This window comes from Pleurodeles waltl, chromosome 6, assembly GCF_031143425.1.
Source record: "Pleurodeles waltl isolate 20211129_DDA chromosome 6, aPleWal1.hap1.20221129, whole genome shotgun sequence".
Taxonomy (NCBI): Eukaryota; Metazoa; Chordata; class Amphibia; order Caudata; family Salamandridae; genus Pleurodeles; species Pleurodeles waltl.
In genome coordinates, this window is record NC_090445.1 from 77811437 (window position 1) to 77837435 (window position 25999).

Below are 25999 nucleotides of genomic sequence, written 5' to 3' on the forward strand. Positions count from 1 at the left end.
AGCTTTATTTTTAGTAACTCTGAGAATTATCTTTCTTATGATATAGTACCTATATGATATAAGTGGTATAGTAGGTGCTTTGCATGTCTCCTAGTTCAGCCTAAGCTGCTCTGCTATACCTACCTCTATCAGCCAAAGCTGCTAGAACACTACTAATCTACTAATAAGGGATAACTGGACCTGGCACAAGGTGTAAGTACCATCAGGTACCCACTATAAGCGAGGCCAGCCTCCTACATTGGCAGCAGCGATGGGATAAGTACTTGTAACTGCTTTACCACTTTGTCATTGGTGCTTTTCATAAGAAAAACATATTCTAAATACGTAGAAATATACACAGTTAACCTAATCAGTCCAACTTTCCTTTTAAAAACTTTCTAAAAAAGTTTTAAAACGTTTTTCTCTTTTCTTTAAAAGTTTCTAAACTTTTTTCTCTCTCTCCTAAACTCTTTCTTGCAACTATGTCTGTAGTAGAGGCCGCTCCCAAAGTTCTGCAGACAACTTATGACAATTTAAACTTTAAAAGTTTGAGGGGTCTCTGCACATAAAGAAGTTTAGGGATTGGTAAGAACCCTACCAAAGATCTTCTCCTTAGCCTTCTCCTTGAAAGTGACCAGAACCAGTCTGGCCAAACCCAGGATCAGGAGGTAGAGGAGGGGGGGTACCCAGATAGTTCCAGTGGAGGTCCCTGAGGATTCTGGGGAGGGTCCTTCCAAAGACCTTTCAGTTATCAGGCCATCTAGTGAAGCTGGTAGTGGGAGGGGGTCACACATCAGTAGGGCACCTTTCACTCCAAAAGGCCAGGTAACTAGAGTTTAGGTAGTTACAGATAGGTCCACTTCTGCCCATTCCCACATCACCTCTGTGTCAGAGAATTCCCACGCCTCCTACCCTGAGGATAACACCCTAGGACAGGGAACTCAAAGATGAGGTTGGAAGAGGCCAGACTGAAGCTGAAACAGCAGCAGTTGGCCTTAGACAGGGAGTCTCTAGATGTAGAGAGGGAAAGACAGAAGTTAGGGTTAGTTCCCCATGGTGGCAGCAGCAGTATTCTTGATAGTCATCCTGTTAGAGAAACAGATTCAAGAAACATGCATAAGATTGTCCCCCCTTACAAGGACGGGATGACATAAACAAGTGGTTTTCTGCACTTGAAAGGGCCTGCATGGTACAGTTGGTCCCTCAAAGGCAGTGGGCTGCTATCTTGTGGCTATCTTTCACTGGTACAGGTAGGGACCGGGACAGACTCCCTACTGTCAGAGAGAGTGATGCCAATAACTACAAAGTTTTGAAAGATGCACTCTTAGATGAATTTGGCTTAACCACTGAACAATACAGGATAAAGTTCAGAGATATCAGAAAAGAGTCCTCTCAAGACTGGGCAGACTTTGTAGACTGTTCAGTGAAGGCCTTGGAGGGATGGTTACATGGCAGTAAGGTGACTGACTATAAAAGCCTGTATAATCCTATTTTGAGGGAGCCTATTTTGAATAATTGTGTGTCTGACTTGTTGCATCAGTACTTGGTAGACTCAGATCTGACCTCTCACCAAGAATTGGGAAAGAAGGCAGACAAATGGGTCAGAACAAGAGTGAACAGAAATGTTCATACAGGTGGTGACAAGGATGGCAAGAAGGATGGTAAGTCTTCTGACAAGGGTGGGGACAAAGATAAAAAGCATACCGAGTCTTCATCAGGCCCACAAAAATCGTCTGGGGGAGGTGGGTCTAAATCCTCTTCAAACAATCAAAAGAAGCCATGGTATTATTTTGGTAAAAGTAAAGGCCATTGGGCAAGTGATTCCACTTGTCCAAAGAAAAACACCAGGGCTCCCACTACCACAGCCCCAACTGCGTCCTCTAGTGCACCTAGTAATAGCAGTGGTGGTAGGAAGAATACTACAAATAGCCAATCAAAGGGTGTAGCTGGGCTCACCATTGGTAAGGTAGTTGGGGTTGGTCTTGTTAGGGAGACCACAGAGGCTATTTTAGTCTCTGATGGTGGTATTGATTTTGCCACCTTGGTTGCTTGTCCCCTTAATATGGGTAAGTACAAGCAACTTCCCCTAATAAATGGTGTTGAGGTTGAGGCCTACAGGGATACATGAGCCAGTGTCACTATGGTGATTGAGAAACTGGTTGCCCTTGAACAACACCTACTTGGTCAACAGTACCAAGTGACTGATGCTCATAACAACACTCTTAGCCACCCCATGGCTGTTGTGAATCACAACGGGGGGGTTACTGGTCCAAAGCAAGTTGTGGTAGCCACTGATTTACCTGTAGACTACTTACTAGGCAATGATTTGGAGACATCAGCTTGGGCTTAAGTGGAGTTGGAGGTACATGCAGCAATGCTGGGAATTCCAGGACATATCTTTGCTCTCACAAGGGCTCAGGCCCAGAAGCAAGGAGGACAGGGAAACTTGGATCCTGGAAAAATGGACCAAGTGCTCCCAAAAGCTAGGGGTAGAAAGGGTACATCCTTGCCCACTACCCCTCCCTCTCCAGAAGATTCCCCTTTTGAGGAAGAGGAATCCTCTCCCTGTGCAGAACCTACACCAGATGAGCTGGCAGCAGACACTGCTGAGCTTTTGGGTGCAGGGGGGGCCTGCTAGGGAAGAGCTGAGTGTGGCACAGCAGACCTGTCCAACACTAGAGGGTTTAAGACAGCAAGCTGTCAAACACCATAATGGGGATATCAATGATAGCCATAAAGTCAATTGGGAATAAAACCTCCTCTACACTGAGTCAAGAGACCCTAAACCTGGAGCTGCCAGGAGATTGGTCATCCCTTTGCAGTTTAGGGAGTTTCTTCTGACTTTGGCTCATGATATTCCTTTGGCTGGGCATTTGGGCCAGAGTAAAACTTGGGACAGACTTGTTCCATTGTTTCACTGGCCTCATATGTCAGAGGACACCAAAGAGTTTTGTCGCTCTTGAGTGACCTGCCAAGCCAGTGGCAAAACTGGTGGCACACCTAAGGCCCCCTTAATTCCACTTCCAGTGGTTGGGGTACCCTTTGAGAGGGTAGGGGTTGACATTGTTGGCCCCCTTGACCCTCCAACAGCTTCAGGAAACATATTTATCCTTGTGGTAGTGGGCCATGCCACTAGGTATCCTGAAGCTATACCCTTAAGGATCACTACAGCTCCTGCAGTGGCAAGAGCCCTCCTGGGAATCTTTTTGAGAGTGGGTTTCCCTAAGGAAGTGGTGGCAGACAGAGGTAGTAACTTCATGTCTGCATACCTCAAAGCTATGTGGAAGGAGTGTGGTATTACTTACAAGTTCACTACTCCTCCTTATCATCCACAGGCCAATGGACTGGTTGAGAGGTTTAATAAAACTCTCAAAGGTATGATTATGGGACTCCCTGAAAAACTCAGGAGGAGATGGGATGTCCTGTTGCCATGCCTCCATTTTGCTTATAGGGAGGTACCCCAAAAAGGAGTGGGCTTTAGCCCCTTTGAACTACTCTTTGGACGCCCTGTAAGAGGTCCCCTTGCTCTTGTGAAAGAGGGTTGGGAACAACCTTTAAAAGCTCCCAAACAAGACATTGTGGATTATGTACTTGGCCTAAGATCTAGAATGGCTGAATACATGAAAAAGGCCAGCAAAAACCATCAGGCCAGCCAAGAGCTTCAAAAGCAATGGCATGACCAGAAGGCTGTCCTGACTCAGTACCACCCAGGACAGAAGGTGTGGGTATTGGAGCCTGTGGCCCCAAGAGCACTCCAGGACAAATGGAGTGGACCCCATCTCAAAGTGGAGAGAAAAGGTGAGGTCACCTATTTGGTAGACCTGGGCACTGCCAGAAGTTCTCTTAGGGTGCTTCATATCAATCGCCTGAAACCTTATTATGACAGGGCTGACGTAACCCTGCCCATGGCCACTGATGAGGGGCAAGAAGAAGAGAGTGACCCTCTCCATGACCTCCTCTACAACACTGAAGCTGATGGCTTAGTGGAGGGAGTTGTGTTAGCAGCTTGCCTTACTACTGAGCAGAAGGACAACTGCATAAATCTCCTAGCTCAGTTCTCTGACTTCTTCTCACTGATACCAGGTACCACTACCTGGTGTGAGCACACAATCAACACTGGAGACAGTTTACCTGTCAACAGTAAGATTTATAGGCAGCCTGACCATGTCAGACTGCATTAAACAAGAAGTACAGAAAATGTTGGATCTGGGAGTGATTGAACCTTCTGAAAGTCCCTAGGCTAGCCCAGTGGTGATTGTCCCCCAAACCTCACACTAAAGATGGAAAAAAAGAAATTAAGTTTTGTGTTGACTATAGCGGTCTCAATCAAGTAACCAAAACTGATGCTCACCCTATATGCAAAGCAGATGAGCTCATAGATACACTGGCTTCTGCCATGTATCTAAGCACTTTTGACTTAACTGCAGGGTATTGGCAGATTACGTTTTCAGAAGATGCTAAACCGAAAACAGCATTTTCAACCATTGGAGGGCACTATCAGTTCACTGTGATGCCCTTTGGTCTGAAAAATGCACCTGACACTTTTCAGAGGTTGGTGAATACAGTCCTCCAAGGATTGGAAGCTTTTAGTGCAGCATATCTAGATGATACAGCTGTCTTTAGCTCCACCTGGGATGATGATCACCTGGTACACCTGTGGAAAGTTTTGGAGGCCCTGCAAAAAGCAGGCTTCATTATCAAGGCTTCAAAGTGCCAGATAGGGCAGGGGAAAGTGGTTTATCTGGGCCACCTGGTTGGTGGGGAACAGATTGCATCACTGCAGGGGAAGATCCAAACCATCATGGAATGGGCTCCCCCTACAACTCAAACCCAAGTGAGAGCCTTCTTAGGCCTCACAGGGTACTATAGGAGGTTCATAAAAAAATATGGCAGTATAGCTGCCCCTCTTAATGACCTCACATCAAAAAAAATGCTTAAAAAGGTATTATGGACAGCTAGCTGTCAAAAGGCTTTTGTTGAGCTCAAACAGATCATGTGCTCTGCACCTGTCCTAAAAAGCCTTTGTTACTCCAAAAAATTCATAGTCCAGACTGATGCTTCTGAATTAGGGGTACGGGCAGTTCTATCACAGCTTAACACTGAGGGCCAGGATCAACCTGTTGCTTTTATCAACAGGAGGTTTACCCCTAGAGAAAAGCGTTGGTCTACCATAGAGAGGGAGGCCTTTGCTGTGGTCTGGGCCTTGAAGAAGTTGAGACCGTACCTCTTTGGTACTCACTTCATTGTTCAGACAGACCACAAACCTCTATTATGGCTTAAACAAATGAAAGGTGAAAACGCTAAATTGTTGAGGTGGCCCATCTCCCTACAGGGAATGGACTATACAGTGGAACATAGACCTGGGAGTACCAACTCCAATGCAGACGGACTCTCCAGGTATTTCCACTTAGACAATGAAGACTCATCTGGGCAAGGTTAGCCTTACTGTCCCTTGTTTGGGGGAGGGGAGGTGTGTGTAGGAAAGTACCATCTTGCCTGGCATGTTACCCCCATTTTTACATGTATGTCAGTTTGCTTTTGCCTGTCTCACTGGGATCCTGCTAGCCAGGGCCCCAGTTCTCATAGTTTGTGGCCTGAATGTGTATACCTGTGTAATGACTAAATGTGTCACTGAGGCTCTGCTAACCAGAACCTCAGTGCTTATGCTCTCTCTGCCTTTAAATTTGTCACTATAGGCTAGTGACCACTTTAACCAATTTCAATTGGCACACTGGAACACCCTTATAATTCCCTAGTATATGGTACCTAGGGCATTGGGGTTCCAGGAGATCCCTATGGGCTGCAGCATTTATTTTACCACCCATAGGGAGCTCAGACAAACCTTTACACAGGACTGCCACTGCAGCCTGAGTGAAATAACTAACACGTTATTTCACAGCCATTTACACTGCACTTAAGTAACTTATAAGTCACCTATATGTCTAACCTTCACATGCTGAAGACTAGGTGCAAATTTATTAAGTGTGAGGGCACCCTTGCACTAGCAAAGGTGCCCCCACATAGTTCAGGGCAATTTCCCCTGACTGTGTGAGTGCGGGGACACCATTACACGAGTGCACTACATATAGGTCAATACTTATATGTAGCTTCACAATGGTAACTCCGAATATGGCCATGTAACATGTCTAAGATCATGGAATTGTCCACCCATTCCAAATCTGGTATTGGGGTGCCAATTCCATGCATCCCCAGGGCTCCACTATGGACCCCGGGTACTGCCAAACCAGCTCTCTGGGGTTTTCTCTGCAGCTACCGCTGCTGCCACCCCACAGACAGGGTTTTGCCCTCCTGGGGCTGGGCAGCCCAGTCCCAGGAAGGCAGAACAAGGAATTTCCTCTGAGAGAGGGTGTTACACCCTCTCCCTTTGGAAATAGGTGTTAAAAGGCTGGGGAGGGGTAGCCTCTCCCAGCCTCTGGAAATGCTTTGAAGGGTACATATGGTGCCCTCTTTGCATAAGCCAGTCTACACCGGTTTAGGGAACCCCCCAGTCCCTGCTCTGGCGCAAAACTGGACAAAGGAAAGGGGAGTGACCACTCCCCTTTCCATCACCACCCCATGGGTGGTGACCAGAGCTCCTCCAGTGTGTCCCAGACCTGTGCCATCTTGGATCCAGAGGTGTGAGAGCACTCTGGAGGCCTCTGAGTGGCCAGTGCCAGCAGGTGATATCAGAGACCCCTCCAGATAGGTGCTTACCTGACTAGGTGGCCAATCCTCCTCCTCTGAGGGCTATTTAGGGTCTCTCCAGAGGGCTTTTTCTCAGATAACGACTTGCAAGAATTCACCAGAGTTCCTTCTGCACCTCTCTCTTCGACTTCTGCCAAGGATCGCACGCTGACTGCTCCAGGACGCCTGCAAAACTGCAAAAAAGTAGCAAGAAGACTACCAGCGACATTGTAGCACCTAATCCTGCCGGCTTTTTCGACTTTTTCCGGGTGGTGCATGCTTTGGGGGCTGCTTGCCTTCATCCTGCACTGGAAGCAACAAAGAAATCTCCTGTGGGTTGACGGAGTCTTCCCCCTGCTTCAGCAGGCACCAAACTTCAGCTTCACTGGTCCTCTGGGTCCCCTCATCATGACAAGCGTGGCCCCAGGAACACAGGTGGTGGACCCAAGTGACCCAGACTGTCCAGTGGTCCATCTGTCCAAATTTGGAGGAGGTAAGTCCTTGCCGCCCCTCTTCAGTGGGGTCCAGGAATCCGTCTTCAGTGCTTTGCAGTCTGCTGTAGTCTTTGCAAAATCCTCTATCATGACCGTAAGGAAATGCCTCCTTGGCATGGCTACCCCCTAACTTTTTGCCTTTGCTGATGCTAAGTTATGATTTGAAAGTGTCCTGGAACCCTGCTAACCAGGCCCCAGCACCAGTGTTCTTTCCCTAAACTGTACCTTTGTCTCCACAATTGGCACAACCCTGGCACTCAGGTAAGTCCCTTGTAACTGGTACCAAGGGCCTGATGCCAGGGAAGGTCTATAAGGGCTGCAGCCTGTCTTATGCCACCCTAGGTACCCCTCACTCAGCAAATGCACACTGCCTCACAGCTTGTGTGTACTGGTGTGGAGAAAATGACTAAGTCGACATGGCACTCCCCTCAGAGTGCCATGCAGCCTCACACTGCCTGTGGCATAGGTAAGTCACCCCTCTAGCAGGCCTTACAGCCCTAAGGCAGGGTGCACTATACCACAGGTGAGGGCATATGTGCATGAGCACTATGCCCCTACAGTGTCTAAGAAAAACCTTAGACATTGTAAGTGCAGGGTAGCCATAAGAGTATATGGTCTGGGAGTTTGTCAAACACGAACTCCACAGTTCCATAATGGCTACACTGAAAACTGGGAAGTTTGGTATCAAACTTCTCAGCACAATAAATGCACACTGATGCCAGTGTACAATTTATTGTAAAATACACCCAGAGGGCATCTTAGAGATACCCCCTGAATACTTACCCGACTTCTAGTGTAGGCTGACCAGTTCCTGCCAGACTACCACACACCAGACATGTTGCTGGCCACATGGGGAGAGTGCCTGTGTCACTCTGTGGCAAGGAACAAAGCCTGTACTGGGTGGAGGTGCTTCTCACCTCCCCTTACAGGAACTGTAACACCTGGTGTGAGCCTCAAAGGCTCACCCCTTTTGTTACAGCGCCCCAGGGCATCCCAGCTAGGGGAGATGCCCGCCCCTCCGGCCACTGCCCCCACTTTTGGCAGCAAGGCTGGAGGAGATAATGAGAAAAACAAGGAGGAGTCACCCACCAGTCAGGACAGCCCCTAAGGTGTCCTGAGCTGAGGTGACCCCTGCCTTGAGAAATCCTCCATCTTGAGTTTGGAGGATTCCCCCAATAGGATTAGGGATGTGCCACCCTCCCCACAGGGAGGAGGCACAAAGAGGGTGTAGCCACCCTCAAGTACAGTAGCCATTAGCTACTGCCCTCCCAGACCTAAACACACCCCTGAATTCGGTATTTAGGGGCTCCCCAGATCCCAGGAAATCAGATTCCTGCAACCTGAAGAAAGAAGAAGGACTGCTGACCTACAAGCCTGCAGAGGAGGAAGACGACAACTGATTTAGCGCCAGCCCTACCGGCCTGTCTCCAACTTCGAAAACCTGCTCCAGCGACGCATCCGACAGGGACCAGCGACCTCTGAAGCCTCACAGGACTGCCCTGGACTACAGGACCAAGAAACTCCTGTGAACAGCGGCCCTGTTCAAAACCTGCAACTTCTTTGCAACAAAGAAGCAACTTTCAAAGACTGCACGTTTCCCGCCGGAAGCGTGAGACTGCACACTCTGCACCCGATGCCCCCGGCTCGACCTGCAGAAAACAAACACCTCAGGGAAGACTCCCCGGCGACTGCGAGCCCGTGAGTAACCAGAGACGACCCCCCTGAGCCCCCACAGCGACAACTGCAGAGAGAATCCAGAGGCTCCCCCTGACTGCGACTGCCTGTAACAGGGGACCCGACGCCTGGAACCAACACTGCACCCGCAGCCCCCAGGACCTGAAGGAACTGAACTCCAGTGCAAGAGCGACCCCCTGCCTAGCCCAGGTGGTGGCTGCCCCAAGGAGCCCCCCCTGTGCCTGCCTGCACCGCTGAAGTGACCCCAGGGTCCCTCCATTGTTTTCAATATAAAACCCGATGCCTGCTTTGCTCACTGCACCCGGCCGCCCCTGTGCTGCTGAGGGTGTACTTTGTGTGCCTTCTCGTCCCCCCCTGGTGCTCTGCAAAACCCCCCTGGTCTGCCCCCCGAGGACACAAGTACTTACCTGCTGGCAGACTGGAACCGGAGTACCCATGTTCCCCACAGGCGCCAATGTGTTTTGGGCACCTCTTTGACCTCTGCACCGGACCGGCCCTGAGCTGCTGGTGTGGTAACTTTGGGGTTGCCTTGAGCCCACAACGGTGGGTTGCCTATGCCCCAAACTTGAGACTTGTAATTGTTTTACTTACCTCCTAATCTAACCTTTACTTACCACCCCCAGGAACTGTTGATTTTTGCACTGTGTCCACTTTGAAAATAGCTTATTGCCATTTTTACAAAGACTGTACATTATATTGTTTTCCTTCAAAGTTCCTAAAGTATCTAAGTGAAGTACCTTTCATTTAAAGTATTAACTGTAAATCTTGAACCTGTGGTTCTTAAAATAAACTAAGAAAAGATAGCTTTCAATATAAAAACCTATTGGCCTGGAGTAAGTCTTTGAGTGTGTGTTCCTCATTTATTGCCTGTGTGTGTACAACAAATGCTTAACACTACCCTCTGATAAGCCTACTGCTCGACCACACTACCACAAAATAGAGCATTAGAATTATCTACTTTTGCCACTATCTTACCTTTAAGGGGAACCCTTGGACTCGGTGCACACTATTTCTTACTTTGAAATAGTATATACAGAGTCAACTTCCTACAACGACTTTAGTGTGTTTCTGGGGAAATAGTAGTACTTTACTCCTACTTTCTAGGGTCTTGGGGTGGGGTATCTTGGACACCCTTAGTGTTTTCTTACACTCCCAGCGACCCTCTACACACTGCACTAGGCAAGGGGTCCCTATGTGGTTCGCATTCCACTTTCTTAGTATATGGTTTATGTTGCCCCTAGGCCTATTGCATCCTATTGTATTCTACAGTGTTTGCACTACTTTCTGACTGTTTTACTTACCTGATTTTGGTTTGTGTGTATATTTTGTGTATTTTACTTACCTCCTAAGGGAGTATATCCTCTGTGATATGTTTGGCACATTGCCCCTAAAATAAAGTACCTTTATTTTGAGTAACTCTGAGTATTGTCTTTCTTATGATATAGTACCTATATGATAAAAGTGGTATAGTAGGAGCTTTGCATGTCTCCTAGTTCAGCCTAAGATGCTCTGCTATAGCTACCTCTACAAGCCAAAGCTGCTAGAAAACTACTAATCTACTAATAAGGGATAACTGGACCTGGCACAAGGTGTAAGTACCATCAGGTACCCACTATAACCCAGGCCAGCCTCCTGCAGTCATTGCTTCTATTTCTACGGGTCGAATGGCTAAAACCACTGTGTTATAAGAATCCGGGAGAGGGAAGCCTACAACCCCGTTAATGTGGCCGAGGATTTCCTTCCAATATGTGGCGATGGCAGAGCCTGACCACTATATGTGATGGAAATCTCCAGGTGCTAGATTACAACGCCAGCATAAAGCCGAAGTGTTGGGGTAAATAGAACTCAGGCATGTCGGCATATAGTGCCACCTTGTCACCATTTTATATGTAGTCCCTCATTGGGGTATGCTTCTGTAGATGTTAGGAATATCGCACCACAATAGTTCCCACTGTTTCTGGGAGATTCCCTTGTTGGTTTTGGTCTGCCATTATGATTGTTATGCGTGTTGTCGTACTCATGTTCAATGCTGGAGAACCTGATAGGTGCGTGATATCAGCCCTCCTGTCCCCTCAAATTTTCAAATTAGAGTCACAAAGGGGGTGAATTGTCATGTTGCTCCTTGAACAATGGAGGGAAGGAGTGCCCAGGGGCACAACTGATAATATTGTAGTCTGGCTAACTGGGATGCGAAAGTCTGTTTCGCATTGCTCGAACGTCTTAATGGTCTCTCCCTCAAATAAGTCATGAAGGGTGCGACAGTCTCCCTCCCCTTAGCTGGAAAATGAATGGGTCTATAGGGCCAGTGTAAAGTCTGGGTTCCGAGTGAATGGAGTAGAAGGGGAGGGAAAGGTGGTAAGACCCCGTTTAAGTGTAATCCTGTCCCAGATCTCAAGGAACGACTCAGCGGAGGTCGCTATGTAGGCGCTTGTTGCCTTGCATCCTTAGGGAGCCAGACAGGGTCCCAAAGGGGCTGACCGGAAACTGCTCGGTCCATGTGGAACCAATCCTTTTCGCTCTCCCGGGCAACCCATTCCGAGATGTACCTAAGGTGGGCTGCCCAATAATATTCTAGGAGGTTGGGGCAGGCTACTCCCCTGTATCCCTGGGGAGCAGCAGCACTACATTAGAGAACCTTGCACATTTCCCTCCCCGAGAGGAAGGTGTGTATGTCCTGTTGGAGGCGAGCAGCCATGATCTTAGCTATCATAACCGGGCCACGACCAATCTTCTGAAGGACAGCCCTCAAGAATAACCAGCTGATCCTATCAAAAGCTTTCTCCGTGTCAAGCGAAAGAAGGCAGGAGGGACGGATCAGACAGATATTGTTCACTCCCTGTCGACGGCGAATAAAGCCCACCTTGTCAGGCTCGATTAGGCCAGGGAGGTATGGCTCTAACTGATTCGCCAAGATCTTGGTGTAGATCTTAGCATTGGTGTTTATGAGGGCAACTGGACAATAAGAGACGCAAAGGTAGGGGTTCTTACCAGGCTTGAGGATGAGGACCATCTCGGTCGCTGCCATCGTAGGGGGTGAGGCACTTATCTGCTATAAGTGTATTAAAAAGTGTCAACATGTGATTTATGAGGGAGAGGAGGAATGCTCAGAAAAAAGCCACAGGAAGCCCAGCCGAGCCGGGTGTTTTTCCCATAGGTAGCTCACTCAGGCCTCAGTGTAGTTCATCCAGGGTAAGGGGAGCTTTCAGGAGTTCAGTGTCTTTAGAGTCAAGGGGGTCCCAGGCACTAGCACAGACACGGAGGCAGAAATCTATGAGGTCTTGAGGGGCATCATCCCCTTTGTAAAGGGCTATTAAAAGCTATGGAATGCTTGCTGTTTCGCCTGCTTGGTGGTGGCCCAGGTCGCATTTCAGTCCTAATCTTAGCTATGTGGCTACACACGTTGTTGTCGGAGCTTGCTCGCAAGGAGAGACCCCACCTTGTCCCCTCCTTCGTAATACCTTTGTTTCAGGGCGAGTAAGGATTGTTTAGCCTTATTAGTCTGGTGAGACCTTAGCCTGCCTTGCAGCAGAGCTAGTTGTCTCGTTCGTCTGGATGGGGCAGACTGGTAGAAGCACTCCAGAGTCTTAATCTCAGGAGCTAAATCCCTATCAACATGTCTAGATGCCCTCGTACGGGCAATGGCTATAGACGATACATCTCCCCTGAAGGTCGCTTTCAAGCCATTCCGGAGTGTATGTCCTGAGATCCTGGCTGACGCTTTTCTGGATCTCAGCAATAGCAACAGGATCTCTTAGCAGCTGCAGGGGAAAGCGCCATCGTGGGTGAGCTTGTTTCAGGCCTCCACCCCTGGTCCACACTTATTATAGGTGGGCGTGATCTGCAATAGATATGTCTGAGATGGTAGCGGTTTCTAGATCTCATAGTAGCGAGTGGGTGAGAAAGAGAGTCTATACGGGAGTATGAAGTATGGACATGAGAGTTCAAGAAGTCATGACTTCCGAGGTGCCTATAGTGCCACACATCCACTAATCCCAGATCAATGAGTTATCATTTGAGGGTGGCGGCGCTGTGGAGCCCTAAAAGGAGGCAGCGCTGAGATCAAGCCTCAAGGCGTAAACATAAAGCGTAAAACGTTTACCAACAACATCAAGTGATTTTTGAAAGGCAGGCCCAGGAACAAATGAAAGGGATGGGTGTGGTTAAAGCCCACAGAATAGATTACAACATGTCGAAAAGCAGTGCTTCTGCACTACTATGCTCGACCTAAGCACAAGTTGAAAATGTCCAAGCCAAACATTAAATTATTTGGAAGGAGTAAATGCAGCATGTGTATCTACAGCCACACGACACAAACAGAAAGTAACTGACATCAGTATGCTTGGGTGGCGATTAAATGCTGCTCCAGCCATTACTTCTGGGAAAGAGCTGAGTCGACGCAGAGCTGCATGACACCCCGCACCGGTGAACAGGAGCTACGCTGAAAAATTCTCTGGATCCAGTCTAGCACCTGGGTATGTTCTATATGTAAGAAATCTGTGGTTAGAAGTATCCATCAGAATATTTAAATTTATGAAAAATATATTGATTAGTTCCAGCTTGAGGTACTAATGACACCATTCTTTGCTTCTTTTGGCTGCTTGGGGTTATAGGTGTGATACTCCTTTGAAGAATTTCACCTTAAATACAACCCACAACTGTACTCTGCTGTACCGTATGACCCTTGAAACAAGCAATGGCACAGCCAAATGCCTTCAGCAGTGGACTTACTGTTGGTAGATTTAATTAAGAGGATTTCTACTTTGTGAGAGCATGGATGAGTGTATAAGGCATGGGGATGCTATTTCACCATTTCACATGAACAGACTGAACAGTGGAGAGTGGAAGAAACACCAGAGCCACAGGAGAGGTGGTCGAAATGAACATGTGAACTCTAGAGAAGAACCCAAGAAGGCAGACATTTAGCAGGAGTAAAATGAGACTACTGAAGGTGTTGTTGTGCAAGCTACCAGTGTACCTGAACTACAAGAAAGGAAATGAGCTTGAATCCATAAGGTTTCCTGGATGAAGAGGCTAAAACAAATGTGTACAAATGGGTTGGGTAACTGCTGTATGTCATAAAGCTGCATTGAAAATCAGGGTACTCGCTTCGTTTGATTTAGAGAAATAAAACATGGGGGTTTGTCTTTCCATTCTCAAGAGTCCATCACTTTTTTTTTTTTAACTCTGAGTTCAAAGGTGGATTTTGGGCACTTTACCCATTACACAAATGTTAGCACCTCCTCATTACTCTCACCTACTCCCAGGTCACCACAATCATCAGCTTTTTCCACTAGGTTCTTGTATCCATTCGCCCCATGTCTTACTAATATAAAGACCCTTTGTCCTTAAGGAACCATTTCTACGGTGTACTGAGACACACTGCAGCTAGGACAAACAATTACAGTAAATGTACTTCAGACAGTTCTGCTACATTACTGACAAAAATAATCTAGCAAGCTCCATTATGCAAACTGGACTATTTTTTGAGAAATGGACGCTGTCCCTAAGCACAATAGAAGCATTCTGATCATCTGTCACTAAAAGCCAGTTAGAAAATATTTTCTGTGTTTGGGGTGTTTTACTGTGCCACTGTGTGTGTACTCTCCTGCTTTAACTGCTCACTGATTTGAACCATGCACAAAGACAGTGAGCGAATGTGCATGGAGGAAGCTCCCTCCTCCTCCTCATTATCCCTGCAGCAGGGGCCCCTAGACAGAAAGCTTCACATAACGCCATACATAAATGTCAGTACCTGGGGGTCGCCTTTGGTGATTTGCTCCTGACAACGATGTGGCGGAATTCCTTTGTGCGAGTGCCGCAGGTTTACTGATGCAGGTTGAGTCAGGGGCAGACATAGAGGCTGGTAGACTTTGGCCAGGAAGCACACCCTTAGGGCCATCTTGAGAACCTGCAAGGTATGTCACAATAAACGTAGATGAAAAGATACTGACAATGTGCAGTAGCCCTGAGCTATGTGTGGACCCTGCTACAGTCCCATGCAAATATATTGCAGAATGAAACGTTGTGCTCCAATATTTTGTCACTGGCTGCTCAAATTTTATTTGTAATTTTTTTGTTTTACCTCACTCCACCAGTTTTTTTATGCATCTGTACCAATGTCTTTTTGCACCAGTAGCACTATGTTTGATTACATGCCCATGATTCTCTGCCTCCTAGTACACTGTGTTTCAACAGCAAAAGTGAAAGATTACATTTCTACAGCTAAAATATGCCTGTTTTACATCCAAAAAGAACACTGACAATAGAAACACCATTCATTGTTTTTTGTGTCACTATTCATTCACATTGCTTTTCCAAGTGTTATTTTTACTAGTTGTGTGTGCCAGAAGAATGCATCTGGCCAGACCATGGCTACTCTGAGTGCTCAGCAGTGGGCTCCAGAGTCCAGTTGTGAGAAAACTGGGCATAATGCAGAAGCCCCCTACCTTTTTGCCCCCATTTTTGGATTCTAATGGTGCCCTGGGTTCTGCTAACCAGTCCCAGGGTCTGTGCTCTGTGAAAATTGAGTATGCAAATTAGGTTAATTACAATTGGCTATGTCAACCAAGCTATAAGTACATAGTATTTGGTAGGGATGTAGGTTTAGGGATCCCAGAATAGTTAGTGCACCCATACATGTATTACATGTATGCCCAGGGTCGTTTTAAAGGCAGGCCTGCCTTGCTGGCTGCTTTTAAATTAAAGTTACATGCCAATTCGACTTTTATTTCCAAAGTACTTTCAAAGTCTTAAACTTCCTTATTTTTACATATAAGTCAATCCTAAGGTGTGCCCTAGGTGCCCCCAGGGTGGGTGCAGTGTAACTATAAGCAAGGACCTTATACAATATGTTTTATAAGCCCTGGAGAGGAAAACAAGCCAAATTCGTTTTTCCCTCATTGTAGTGAATGGGCTCCATAGGCTAAAATGGGGAGACTTTATTTTAATTAATGGAGTCTCCAAAGGAACTTGATGTGGCAAGTTTGGTCTCAAACTGATATAAGAAATGCAACAATTTGCCATTGTTGGATTTAATATAACTAGTTCAGGGAAAGAGTTTTAGAACTCTTCCTAAACGTTACCATTTGCAGCTCTGTAGTGCCCTCCTCCGATTGTCCAGCCTCTGGCAGCCTGGCCAGGCTCCCTTGATGAGGCGTGAAGTGGCTTGAGCTGAACACAAAGGAAGTGCCCGGGGAAGGAGATCTTCCTCAGCAGATCGTGAAACAGGATGGGGGGAGAGCAGCCAAACTGGTCTTCAAAGGAGGGAAGGACATTTAGACCAGCTCAGGACCTCCCCCATTTCCTGCAAACCCAGACAACCAGGTGCCCTCTTGATTAGGTTTGGAGAGGGCAGGAGAGGGGTGTTTAAGGATTTTTAGCCCCACCAGTGGGGGGTTCAACCAGACCTAGCCTCCCAAATTCAGTTCCCGCCACTTTGGATTTTAAAGGAATGTTGCTTCTTGGGATTGATTTTTGCCACACTTCCCAGGAAGTGGTCATCCAACAGGGTAACGGCCTGCCTGTGATGGGACAGTTGCCCCCCATCTTGCTTTTTACCCCAGGAGCAAGGATACATTTGGCATAGATGCACCCACACCTCAATTCCCTACAAGGAACAAGACAAAGAAGAACAAGGACTGCCCTGCAAGACCACTGACCTGCACCTGGACACTACACTCTGAAGGACTGCACCAGCTGCACACTTGGGCTTCACCACTAAAAGGACTTTGCCTGTCTTCAACTGCTTCTAGAAGGGACTCTCGGTAAGCCACAGGTACAAAGGAGCTGCCCAGAGTCCCCTGCATAAAGTCCTGCAAGAAGAGTCCAGATGAACAGCGTCCACTGGCCATTTGAGGATTCTGACCAGGTGCATTTTGGGAATTGTAGTCCCAATGCCCGAGGAGCAACTCAGAGCTTCTGGAACCTTGCATCAAGTTGTGAACACTTCAAGGACCCAAAAAGGACCACTGGAAGAAGATCAATAAGTTTGGAGACATTTGGAGCAACTGTTGTAAACAGCTCCATAGGTTAAAGAGGTGCATTGTGGGAGTTGTATTCCTAGACCCCAAGAGGCAGACCAGAGCCTCTGAAACCTTGATTGGTGCTGTGGACCACTCTCCTGTATCAAGAAACACTTCTGAAAGTAAGTGTAACAGTGTTGCATTGTGGGTGGCCTGAACTCTGGACTGTGTCCCTGTCCAGTGTGACCTTTTTAACCATTTGAGCGCTATTTGCTTGTAAGCGCTTGAATTACTTTTAATCTTTTAAAAAACATATCTCTGGTTCCTTACATTGGATGCTTGTTGTTTTGGTGTCATTTTAAAGATTCAATATAACCCATTATTATAAATTGGTGTTGGGAGATCGCCGGGGATGAGCTGATTGAAGCAAGTAAAAAAAAAGATACAAAGGCTTTTTGGCAGGTGGCTAATTCCCCTTTTTTAAATGATAAGGATAAAACGATATTGGACACCGTCATCCCATCAAAGGCCTGTGTGAACCATTCCTCAAAAATGTTTATTATAGCGAATGATACCTCCCAAGATGACATGAAGAGTTTTATGGCAATAAGTAATGCCTCGATAGGTGCAGCTTTCTGTAACACAATAGATGTAGCTGATGTAATACAGGCCATCCAAGATTGCCCCTCTGATAAAGCTCCTGGCCCAGACAAAATCCCTGCTGACCTATATAAAGCGCTTCCAGATTTTTGGGGACCATTGCTTACCAACGTTTTGAGATCTGTTATGATAGGTCCTCTAGTAGACACTTGGAGAGAGGCAATTATTGTGCCCATTTTTAAGAAGGGGGACAAGGCAGATCCACTATATTATCGCCCAATCTCCCTCTTAGACAGCTCAATTAAGATATTAGGCAGAGTGATCTTAAAGTGGAGAACTGGGCAATGGAGACTAACTGTTTGTCAAGGGTGCAGTATGGGTTTCGCCCGGGTCTGGGCACAGTTGAACAGACCCTTAATTTGACCTTGATAGTTCAAAAATATACGAAGGCAAAAAAGGGCTGTGTGCATTTAGCCTTTATCGACCTGTCCTGTGCTTTTGACACAGTTGATAGAGTGAAACTGTGGACTGTTATGCTAAATATGTGGGTGGACAAAGATATAATTGTTTTACTCAGTAGACTTCATGCTTGGACCTTGGCACAAGTCCATTTCCCTCAGGATGGTGACTTAACAGACAAATTTCCTTCACTAAAAGGGGTTATACAGGGCTGTTTGCTGGCCCCTTTTCTTTTCCTTCTCTATATAAATGGGTTGGAAAAGTTTTTATGTGCAATAGGGAAGGATTTGCCACTGATCAAAAACTCTCCAAACCCCGTTCTTCTTTATGCGGATGATGCCGTACTGATTTCAAGGACAGCAAATGGCCTCCAAATTTTATTAAATGCTTTTAATATATTTATGGGTAACCTTGGTCTTAAAATCAAAAGAACTAAATCAGTTGTGATGAAGAGTGGTCCAAAATTTGCAAAAACTAAAAAAAATCATTCTGGAAGGGGTAGAAATACTTAAGGTCCCAAATGTTACCTACCTGGGGGTTCCAATTGATTTTTAGTGAATGTACGCGTAACACAATTTCAAAGAACCATAGATGCTCTTTTTAGATTTTCAAAAAAACTGGGGCATAAACCGGTTAAAGAGATGCTGACTGTTGTTAGAAGTAAATGCCTTTCTATTGCGACATTTGGAGCAGGAGTTTGGGGCCACGCTGATTGTTCAAGTCTCCAGGTAGATGAAAACAAGTTTTTAAGGAGGCTATTAGCAGTCCCACAATCAACCACAGTAGAGTTTTGTCATGAAGAAGTGGGTCTGAGGGACATATCTGATTACATAAAGCTTCAGCCCGTATTGTTATGGCTAAACATTTGGTTAAATTCAGAAGCCCACTTGTGTAGAATGGTAATCCAGGACTGTCTTTCACTATCACAATTGCTGGACATACCCTGGCTCAGATATGTTCATTCTATTTTTCTCCGTCTCAGGGTTGGGGAGTTTTTCCTCATCCCGGATCTTCTGGGACAGCAAAAGGATCAAGGAGATATACTGGCATTCAATTCACATTTCAAATTCAAATATAGCTACAGTTGGAAATCAGGAGAGGATGCCGCTACAGAAACCACACCCTTTGCTATATTTGACTACTATTAGTTCCGAGCGGCACAGGTTTTTACTTACCAGATTACGTTTTATTATATAATTTAGTAGCATTCGTAACTCGTGGTACTTGGTTTAGGGAACTCCCGCCATGTGGTTGTGATGGAAAAACACCTCAAAGCACGTTGCACTTTGTTCTTTTTTGCACTTTGTATGCTGCTCCAAGAAAAAGGTTTTTACGCCCTATTTTTTTAGCCAAGGGCATTGGGTCTAGCCATCTTGCTTTCTCTCATCTATATAAACTGGGAGATGAAGAGACAATACAGGCTGTGTTAAATTATATATATGCTGCTTTTGGTATCCAATTTTTTTATTAATATTGCTATTTATTATATATGTGAGAAATGTGTATGTATATATCTGATGTCTTTTATGGTTTTATATGACCCGAATAAAGTATTTGATGATGATGATGAAATTGGTGTTGGATTTTTATTGTGTTTTGTGTTTTACTTATTTACGGTTTTGTTGCTATTAAATGCTTTACACACCTGTCTCCTAAGTTAAGCCTTGTTGCTATCAAGGGTTGAGCGGTGATCAATTTATTGAGACCTGACTGGACCTAGTGGGAGTTAGAGGCCTATTGCTAAGTGTAGCTACTTACATGTCCTTAGCATTAATCCACTTTCCAAAACCAGTGATCCATAATGGGCTATTTGATATCTTGTCCATGCTTCACGCACTAGCTTAAAACAGGTGCATCACCAGTAAGTGAACGTGTGTGTAATCTCATCTGGCATGTTGTCTTGTATGTACCAGCTAAGGTCATCAAAGGATCCCCGAGCTATGCTGTGTCCTGGATCACATGTATTTGAAGCAGTCTGTCAGTCATGAGACAGTACTAGCAATACTTCTCATCCACAAGCAAGCCATAGAATCTTTGTTCAGAGGCTCAATATGGCAGGGTGGCAAAACTCACCTGAGTGTTGGCCTGCAGCAGACATAGATGTGACTGGTTGTGCTGAAGTCTTCTGCGTCTCAGTGGTGGTGGATGCCTGGTGGTGCTGTGTCTGAGGAGTTACAATCCTCTGTGGCTGGCCTGTGTCCAGAATCTCTGAGGAGGACTTGTGCTGCGGGGTGGGGGAGGAACTGGGCATGAAAGAATCAGGTAAGGTGTCCTCAGACCAACACTTCTCTTCAGAACTGTTGGTGGCATCAGAAATTCTGTAATGTCCTGTGTGCAAAAACCAAATAATATGCTCTGGTCACAAGACAGCAGAGTGGGAAACATCGAGAAGGAATGGTAGACCAGAGTCAGGATGAGAAAAGGAAAAGATAACATGAAGGGAAATCAAGGACAAGCCCAGAAAATGTTCGCCCCATACAACAGCAGAGGATACCACTAGGATGAATTGCTGCCCTGCACCAGAGCAATGCCAGTTCCAAACGGGTTCGTAGGACTGTTAGCTTGTGTACACTGTTAATTCTCCAAGTTACTAAAAGCTTGCCTGCCCATGAACAGCACCAGCTTCTCTCGAGTTCCCAATAGCTCCTACCTTAGTGCAGTGAAACGTCTTCCTGAAACACTAAGAGGTGATCTCAGTAACACCTGTTACTCCTGCGTTTCTAGAAGCTTACAGCCCCTGTGCAGTACTGATGCCCACTTAGTTCCTGGTAACAGGCCTGCCGGAAGACAATACCACTTTCTGTAGAACTTCCAATACCTGATCCTCTACATGCAGCACCAATTCCTCCTGAGGTCCCAATTTCTGGTCTTCCCTGTATCCCCTCCTTCCCCCTCGTTTACCAATATATATGGACAAACCAGCCAAGAAGACCTCACAATGAACTCACACTACAGAGTGGTGCAGCGGTCAGAAGGACCACAGCAGGAATAGGAGCTTTAAGAACTCGCCCTGACAAGCGCCACATGGGGGAGGAGTAAGTTAAGCACTCTGGAGGCACTGGAGCTGCAGTGTCAGAACCTGGTAACTCCACAGGGGGTTAGGGATACAGAAGGCAATGCCTATGTGTGATGGGTAAACAGGCTAGGTACATAGGCAGATCAACTTATTTAAAAGAAAGTAGAAGTTAAGAAATAAAGAAGAGATTACAAAAGGAGAGAAACTATAGAACAGTTTGACAAGGGCAGTGTGAAATGAAATACAATGAAGGAGCCATCAGGACAGACAGTGGAATGTTTAAGGAACAGAAGAGGAAGTGAATAACAATGTAAAAGAGCGAGAAAGCTGGAACAAGAGCAAAGGAGGAAAAACAAGAGGGTGAGGATGGACTTGTCAGACATGTGCATGGACCACACCTGGCTGGAACTGGATGACACAGTCCACTCCTTTAGAGGGATCCCGAAGCTTGGCGTTGGGAACCTGCTGCAAGAGGTCAAGGACATCTTGGTAACCCAACTCCCAACTGAGGTCATCCAGGTCAATGCCTCGCTGATATCTGAGAATGTCCATCAGCTTCAGCACCCTCAGGCCGCTAGCAAACATTGGATCAGTGAGCACACTTAGAATTTCTTCATCTAGCCCTGTGGGACACAAACAAAAAGTTTATAAAGAATGTTAGCTACTTGGATGAAAGGGGTGGGCAATTCTTTCTTGTACAGAAATGTTCTTCCAAAAAAAGCTGCTGAAAACTTGAGCATTATATTGCATCACAAGAGTGTTCAAAAGCTGAGAGCATTTCGAAGGCTACGATCGTGTGCAGCATGGTCTTCAGAAAAAATGATAATCAGGTGTCATTGACAGTTCATTCACCATTACTCTTACAGCTTTCATACATCACTATTAGTAAATGTTGCATTTTTTCGGCTTTCAATAGAGCTGCTTCAAGTAAGTGGCAGCCCCTGACCTCTCACAAAATGCTTCTGTGTCCTACAAAATTGTCGCCTTTCCGCCCGTTGGCACGTATGGAACAACTAGCTATTTTTACAAAAAAAACATATAGCAAGTCTCATTGAAAACTCTTGCCATCCCAATGGAAACCAATGCAAGCTCCCCTTCAAACACCCCCCCACTGTGGATGTATAGAGAATCGATCTTCTCAGGTTTGTTCCCCATAATAAAAAGAAACTTACCTGTAGCATTAGCTTTGCAGTTTCATATCTCATCTAGATTCACTTATTGCATACCCATCAGATTGGAATAAGATTCAGATCAGTCTAAACAAGTTTTAAGGATAACCCTCTGGGTGCTGACTTGAGGGCATGTCTGTAGCTAGATGACTTGTGATGATGTTCAGATGCCCAGAATCATTTACTGTCATCTTCAACCTCTGCTGTCACTCTGTTACAGGAAACCAGCACTGTTTTTTAAAACAATTTATTGGCAGGGTTATATACCACGAACTCGACCTGAAGGTTTGGAGCGATTTACATGAGCACCAGTTGCATTACACAAGGACACATTCCTTTTTTTATTTTTTATTTAGGCACGGGAAATTAAGAGATTTACCCAGAATCACATGCTGTTTAGCCAAAGCCAGGTTCCTATTAAGTTGTAGACTTCCAGGTAAGTTATAAATATCTTCATTTACTGACAGCAGGACAGGAGAGATGGTATACACAGTGCCACCGCTCCAATCTCCCCTCAACTGCCAACCTCATTGCCCCATTCCAGAACCTCTTTCCCCTGATGTTCTACGCTCGTGGTGAACACAGCACGTGGTGCGTAGCAGTGGAACATACATACAGCCTAACACATCTTCCCCTTTTACAACAAAAATGAATGAATGAATTAAACTTGTACAATTAAAATAAAGTGTTATAACAACTAAATGCATAAATTATAACATTTAGAATAATGTAAAATATCCATATAATGCACACAGGGTGTTCTAAAATTAATAAAAATACAAAAGTGTGTTTTATGCAAATGCAATACTTACTGGTCAAACACAAAACAATAGAATGAGGAATTACATAAAGTAATTCCAGAACCTGTTGGGCAATCTACTTACCCTGGATGAAGGTGGACGCGCCAATCTTTCAAGTTCTCCGGATACACCTGTGCTCCAACTTTTCTTGCTCTGCATTAATTTGATGCCAACAAGACACTGCAATCTTGTTCTTGTTCCACCACCTACCATCTTCTAGTTTCCCTGCACTCTTCCTCACATATAGCACTGTCTTAGGTTCTGAAAATTTAGACTGTCCTTTGGCAATGATTCTGGAGCACACTCATATGATCACCCAACTGTTACCCTCAATTCTCAGACGCCTTGTTTCATCTGTGTTTGAACATATCTTTGTGCCTGGACTCTTTTTCCTTTCTATCTCCTCAACTTTCTCCTTTGGCACTTCAAACTTGTCCATCCATGGTCTCAACATTTTGGAAGTTGGCACAAATCCTCTTAACTATATAAAAGGAGAAACATCCTTATCAGTATTTGCAGTAATGCGCACAGTCCATAGCAACTTCTTCAGTTCTACTTTACAATTCAACCCATTGGCTTTTGCCAGGTGCATGTTTTCCTTAGGCACTCTATTAAATCTCTCAATGAGACCATTACTCCTTGGGTGGTAGAGGGACGTTTTGGTGTGTCTTATGCCAATGAACTTTAAAAATACTTCAGACTGTGCAGATGTGAACTAACATCCATTGTCAGACAAAATCTCTTCAGGAATCCCTTCTCTGGCTAAAACGGATTGTAGAAATTCTATTACTGATGCAGAATTGGGATTTTTCTTAAACTTCACCTCAGGCCAACAGCTATAAAAATCTATGACTACAGTTCCATATTCAACCCCCCACACCCCCAGCAAACACCATTGGACCAATGATGTCAATGGCTAATTTGACCCATGCTCTTTTGGGCACATCAATCACTTCCACAGGGTTGAGCACAGTCACCTGCGACTTGTCGCTGACAACACAACACATGCAACCCCTCACAAACTGCTCTACATCCTTATCTAACCCAGGCCACCAAAGGTTTTCTCAGATTTTTCTTTTTATGGGCCTCATACCAATGTGGTCTTCGTGAGTCAAAGTGAGAATCTTGCTTCTGGAACTACTAGTAAAGTGGCTCAAAATAACAATCCATTAACTATTGACAGCCGTTCCGTTTTTGACACTCCACTTACACCAGTCTAGACTAATGCCACCATGACATCCTTCATCTCTTGATTTAATTTGTACGCACTTCTTCATTCCTGTTATGATATTGCACCTTCTGACTGACTCTTTACACTACATACAAATTCAGTGCCGTCCTCCTTTAGTTCCTCCTTGACCTCATCATTCGTTTTTCCAGGCAATGGAGACAAACAGTTTGCCAACAAATTTGTCTTTCATAGTACATTGTACAGGGATGTGGAATTCCTATCGCCCGACGCCCGGGACATCTTGTTTGGGGTCAAGGGCAACAAGTTTTTATGTTTACTTTGTCCTTGGGACAAGTAGGCCCAACCCCCTGCAGCACAAACCCTTCGGCTGCCTGTTTAGGTAATGTGTTTCCAAAAGATAATGCTGTTCGGACTTGTATATATGGTTCATTATTTGAAAGCCTTCATTATTAGGGTGAGTGCTGTAAATAAATGTTTTAAGGTCACACTTCACTACTGACGTTGGTTCCAGTACAAAAAAAAAAAAAAAACGTGTACACACATGTTTGAAAAGTTTAGGCTAAGAGGCTAAGTATAATGCTCCCAGAATGCTCTCTGATTATATGCAAATGAAGTGTCATTTAGTAAAATGTGTTGATGCATGCTAGTATTTCACAAAAATATTTTTAATGGAAAATCAGTGTAACCATTTTCAACACGATTATGGGAAGCATGAAAATAAACAAACACTGACAAAGCCAACTGATCTGACATATTTTTACAAGTCTTTTAGTTTCATCAATGCGTGTCTTGTTTTGACATGGCTTTTGTAACACTTTATTGTTGTGGGAGCTACCAGGCCCTCAACATTGTAACAAACATTGGCAAAACCCCCCCCAAAAGTTTTTGAACTCTTAAAGCACACGTTGCCACCAGCGGCATAACAAAGGCCCCGCAGCCGCCCTCCAGGGGGCCCCTCCAGCACAGCACCTGCCCTGAGTGAGTCTGGAGAGGGGGCTCCTCCATGTTCTTTGCAAAGGGGCACCCTCCAGTTTTGTTACATCACTGATTGCCACTGTAGTTCCTGACACTGAACAAAACTACTTTGTGTGGCAATATGCTCCTTGTGGAAGAGCAGAATGCGATCGCTCACAGTAAAGCCAGCCGAAAGAGAGAGAAATAGAAGTTTAATAAAAACAAAATGTCTTTGTTAACACCAGACCTAATTAGGGACCAAGACCCACATGTAGGTAGCTTTTTGCATGTCGCAAACAGCGACTTTCGCTGTTTGCGACATGCAAAAAGCACATTGTGATACACAAACCCAGTTTTGCGATTCAGTAACCTGGTTACCGAATCACAAAACGGGTTTGCGACTCGCAATTAGTAAGGGGTGTTCCCTTCCTAATTGCAACTCGCAGTGCAATGTAGGATTGTTTTGTGACCGCGAACGCGGGCGCAAACCAATCGCAGTTTGTACCCATTTCAAATGGGTGCTAACACTTTCGCAAAAGGGAAGGGATCCCCATGGGACCCCTTCCCCATTGTGAATGTCACTGTAAACATTTTTTCAGAGCTGGCAGTGGTCCTGCGGACCACTGCCTGCTCTGAAAAAATGAAACGAAAACGTTTCATTTTTCGTTTTTGTTATGCATCTCGTTTTCCTTTAAGGAAAACGGGCTGCATTACAAAAACAAACAAAAAAAACTGCTTTATTGAAAAGCAGTCACAGACATGGTGGTCAGCTGTCTCCAGCAGGCCACCATTCGCGAGGGGGTCGCAAATTGCGACCCACCTCATGATTATTCATGAGGTGGGCATTTGCGAAGCCCTTGCGAATCACAGATGGTGTCAAGGACACCATCCTACATTCGGATTTGCGACTCGCAATTTGCAGGTCACAAATCTGAACCTACCTACATGTGGCCCCAAATTCTTAAAGAAAGTCACAAAAGTGCACCCATGGTATAT

The 25999-nt window shown here is 45.5% G+C and overlaps 1 protein-coding gene across 5 annotated transcripts in view; it reads right to left on the reverse strand.

Moving 5' to 3' along the window:
* The window catches only part of LOC138299241 (uncharacterized), a 195082-nt gene that overhangs the window by 8998 nt on the left and 160085 nt on the right, over positions 1 to 25999 (reverse strand). For all 5 annotated transcript variants that reach the window (XM_069237371.1, XM_069237372.1, XM_069237368.1 and 2 more), the window contains 3 exons: positions 21287 to 21511; positions 19946 to 20200; positions 14605 to 14760 (listed from right to left, as the gene is read on the reverse strand). In XM_069237371.1, the coding sequence (XP_069093472.1) occupies positions 14605 to 14760; positions 19946 to 20200; positions 21287 to 21511 (636 nt within the window). The remainder of the gene's footprint in view (positions 1 to 14604; positions 14761 to 19945; positions 20201 to 21286; positions 21512 to 25999) is intronic.